The sequence below is a fragment of the Nematolebias whitei genome, chromosome 19 (genome assembly GCF_014905685.2).
Source record: "Nematolebias whitei isolate Nwh7 chromosome 19, NemWhi1, whole genome shotgun sequence".
Lineage (NCBI taxonomy): Eukaryota > Metazoa > Chordata > Actinopteri > Cyprinodontiformes > Rivulidae > Nematolebias > Nematolebias whitei.
In genome coordinates this window covers 7,942,881-7,947,313 of record NC_056516.1, presented here as the reverse complement: position 1 = coordinate 7,947,313, position 4,433 = coordinate 7,942,881, and the positions used below count along the sequence as shown (strand labels likewise).

Here is a 4,433-nt window from a genome sequence, read left to right as displayed (position 1 = left end):
AGTCTGAGTGTAGCCATGCTGCCATCATCTCTGATTTCTCTGTAAATGTACTCGTTTCTTGTGGCGTGGTCCAGCTCACACCGAATCCTAACATCGGCCAATAAAGTTACGGTCTGTACCTCATCACTGGTCCACAGCAGTATTTGTGGAGCTTCCATACCAGAAACTAGCAAAAACAGCACAACCCGATCAGAGAGGAAGTGGAGGTTCAGATGTAGTTTGCAGGTCATCCAGTGACGTAGCTCCACTGGCCAGTCAACAGCTGCTGTCTGCTTATGTTAAAATCATCACCTCGGAGCAGTTTGCTTGGAACTATGAACAAGGTGGTCCCATAAACTGGGCTGAGTGGTGGTGGGTACCGGTGGTGGGCAGGCCCTTAACTGGTGCAGTGTGGTGCAGAACTGTTGAGACTGTGTCAAAGTGCCATCTGTTTGAGGTGGGGGGTGGGTCCCCAGACCCAGAAATGAATGGAGCTGCAAAGTCAGAACTTTTCAAATGCAAAAGGCAGAGACGAAAAAGAAAAACAGTCTGAGACAGAGTGAGAACTTTGACAAGGAAGTGGAAGATTTGTTTTAGCAGAGGAAAGAGAGGAGGTGCGTACTGAGCGCCACACTCCTGCCTGTGCCCGATCCCTGGCATGATGTCATCAGCCTTCGGTAATCATCGGCCATGTGCTCGGGTGTTTCCTTTGGTTTGTTTGTTTTAACACTTGTGTGGCATGAATGCACAAAAACATAAAACTACTGTAATCAAATACTCAGATAAATAAATAAATAAAATAATCAAACCAAATACTTCTTTAAAACGTCTTCAGTTGATCCAAAATACTGCTGCCAGTCTTAACTGGAGTTAGTGGGAGAGATCATATTTCTCCAGTTTTAGCTTCTCTCCATTGGCTCCCTGTCAAATCCAGAATTGAATTCAAAATCTTACTTCTAACCTACAAAGCTCTCAACAACCTAGCTCCATCTTATATTACAGATCTTATTGTTCCATATTTTCCTAACAGAGCACTTTGCTCTCAGACTGCAGGTTTACTTGTGGTTCCTAGAGTTTCCAAAAGCAGAATGGGAGGCAGATCTTTTAGTTATCAGGCTCCTCTCTTCCAGTTTCTGTCCATGAGGCTGACACATTGTCCAGTTTCAAGACTGGACTTAAGACTTTCCTTTTTGATAAATCCTATAGTTAGGGTTGGCTTGTTATGCTGCTATAGACTTAGACTACTGGATGACAAATTGATCTCATTTCCTTAAATGAATTGTTAAAATTGAATAGTTTCATTTGATACAATTTCTATCTAAACGTAATTCTTGACCTGCCATTGTGTATCTGTTCCTCTCAAACCCAGCCGGTCGAAGCAGATGGCCGTTTGTCCTGAGCCTGTTCTGCTAAAGGTTTCTTCCTCATGAGAGTTTTTCCTTTCCACTGTCACCTTCATGCTTGCTCAAGATGAGAGTCTGCGATGGAGTTGAACTCAAAGCAGTCTGCTCCTCAGATAAATAATGTTAAATCAGTATTTTTATATATGAATGTTTCTGTTCAGTGCCCGAGACGACTTCTGTTGTGACTTGGAGCTTTATAAATAAACTGAACTGAATCTACGGCAGAGCACTTGGGACTACAATGGTTGGTGTTGGACTTTAAAACCCAACAGGTTGTATAAGTTGTGTAAAAAGAGCCAAGATCAAAATAAATGTTAAAGCTGCTGCCAGTGGTTCATTACGGTCACCATGGTAACCACACACCTGTGTCTCTCACCCCTGACAGACAAAAATGCTGAGCAGAAAATAGGCCTCAAACATTCACTGTGCAAAAACTAAACATTGCATTGAAAAATGTCCAGAACCCTCTCTGAGCTGTAGAACTCCACAGAGGGTTTGGTTCCCCCACGTGTTGCCAAAGCTCCATAGTTTGTGTATGAAGTGTATCAAGCTTTTGCAGTTATTTATTTATTTGCCCATTTTGTCAGTGCTGTGCAATACATGTGCTACTGACTGAGCCGCACGTTTTATTCTATAATTTAAGCTGTGAGAGGAGTAACAACTCAAGTGTTGTGACTGAAATAAAAAAAACATCAGCCAAGTAGTGATACGTGAGCTACAATGCTTACATGATGGTATCTTCACAAATTTAAAAGTTTAAGCCAATCTGCAAAGCTGCTAAAATATGATTGTTTTGAACAGTTAATCTGCTCATTTCAGATTCTTCAAAAACTGGGAACATAAACCAAATGTACAGCTGTTGATAGGACTATAGAAAAATATAAACGTCTTGGATTTTTAACTTTGTAAATTAGTTTATTATTCAAGCATCAGGCACCTCCTAAAAGCACAGTAGTAGTGTTTGTGTAGTTTCACAGCAGTGGTTAGAAACTCATAGTTCATGTTGTTGGTGGATGGTCTGAACATGGTCAGACTGTGTTTGGGCTCCAGGTGACTGCTCAGCAGCCAGTCCTCAGCCCTGCCTGCCTCCTCTTTAGGTCCCCTCATGTCCAGCAGTAGTCCAGACTACTCCTGGGGCCCTGGGGCTTTCATGGCCATGCTGGCTCCAACCATGGCTGGGTAACTCCGGTTCCTCCTCATTCCATCCGGCCCAAAAGGAGAGCCAGACCTGTGCAGGCCACCTAAAGGCCCCAGGATGGGACCTGAACTCCCAGCCCTGCCCCTTGGAGCTCCAGCCACACCCAGCCGCTTCACCTTGTCCAGCAGGTTGAGGTTGTGGATGGTCACGCTAACGTCTGTTTGGCTTTCGCAGTCCCTCCCTCTCTGTCTGCCTCTCATCCTCGTCACTTCCTTCAGAATGGAGCGCGCTGGTTTGGAGGCCAGGAAGTTGTCATAGGACGGGCTCTTGAAGTCGAAGCCTGCGGAGGTTGGCACAGCTGAGGCTCCTGGCCTTGTGGGAGAGTTTGGAGGTGTAGGTGGGCGCAGAGGGTCAGGATGGGATAGGTTTGGGGCTATGGAGGTGCTGAGCAGGACTCCTCCACTGCCTTGATTGTGTTCGAGGCCCTGGCTGTGGTGATACATGGCTGCTGAGATACCTCTCTCCTGGAGGAGGCGCACTAACCCCAGGGAGGTGCTGGTGGTGCGTGTTCCATCTCTACACAGGCACAAGTCAACAATGAGTCAAAAACATTCATCTTTTACCATTAAATCTGTTTTTCATGTTGCAGCTAATTTTTGTGTTAAATGTGACCAGGCTAGCAGATGTGAGGAAGAACGTGGCAGTTCATTTAACTCGTTTCTTTAATGTTGAGGATAATTTGAGATCAGTCTGTGTGGGGTCTTGCCTGAGGTTGGTTGAGGACTCAGAGGGCCTGAGACTGAGCCTGCGAGGCGTGCACGGAGTCGCAGCAGGAGTACCCAACAGACTGCTGGTCATTACACAGGAGGACGACGCAGGGACTGGGTTTAAACTGGAAACAACAAGAATCAGAACACGTTGCCAAACGTGCAGCATAGTCAACACTTGAGTGTTGGGGTTTTATTGGCACTAAAATGCCTAAAGTGCAGCTGAGTTGCTCTGAATTGTAACGATCTGCATGGATTACTCAACAACTGTCCTGTCTAACAGAAACCAAACTAAATGTTGGCCTCTCCGAGTGAAATCAAATTCAACAACATATTTTATTAGTCAGTTCAGTTACATTATACACTTTAAAATAAAGATCTCATTAAAGGCAAAATCTAAAGAGATACTGATGAATTGTGTCAGTTGTATTCAGTGACCAGGAGCGTCACTGAGTTGCAGCAGTTACCTGGGCGTGACCCGTGTCTGCTCATCTGTTGGGTGGAGGATCCGGCAGGTTGTAAAGGTGTAGGTGGAGCTGGTGTGGGCCATGCATTTACCAGGGAAGTACGCAGCTTAAAGTACCACAAACCAAAAGAGGTTAAACATTTTCAAGAGAGGTGAGGTACTTTAGGTGTTCAAACTGTTTTAAACTCAAACTATACTTTGATGAGTAAATATGTGGACTGGGCTACATCCAGCATACATCCCTCACATGGATGGATGAATGGGTGGATGGATGAAGGAAGGAAGGAAGGAACAAAGGGAGGAAAGGAGGGAGGAAAGAAGACAGGAAAAAAGGAAGGAAGGAAGGAAAGAAGGGAGGGAGGGAGGGAGGGATGGAAGGAGGGAGGAAGGTAGTTAGGCAATAATGGATGGATGAATGTAAGGATGGATGATGGATAGATGATGATTGATGGATGTTTGGATGATTGATGGATGGATGATGGATGGATGTTTGAATGATTGTTGGATGAATTCATGATGGATGGATGATTGATGGATAATTGATGAATGAATGATGGATGGATGGAGGATGGAAAATTGATAAATGGATGGATGGATGTTGGATGATGGATGGATGGATGATGTATGTATGTTTGGATGATTGATGGATGAATTCATGATGGATGGATGATTGATGGATA

The 4,433-nt window shown here is 44.6% G+C and overlaps 1 protein-coding gene across 1 annotated transcript in view; it reads right to left on the bottom strand.

Annotated features, from left to right (window-relative positions):
• Positions 1-2,472: 2,472 nt before the first annotated feature.
• Positions 2,473-4,433, bottom strand: part of LOC119425664 (trafficking kinesin-binding protein 1) — a gene marked incomplete in the record, with an annotated part of 30,020 nt that continues 28,059 nt past the window's right edge. The window contains 3 exon segments of the mRNA XM_037693206.1: positions 2,473-3,096; positions 3,287-3,412; positions 3,755-3,860. Coding sequence (XP_037549134.1) covers positions 2,508-3,096; positions 3,287-3,412; positions 3,755-3,860 — 821 coding nt within the window.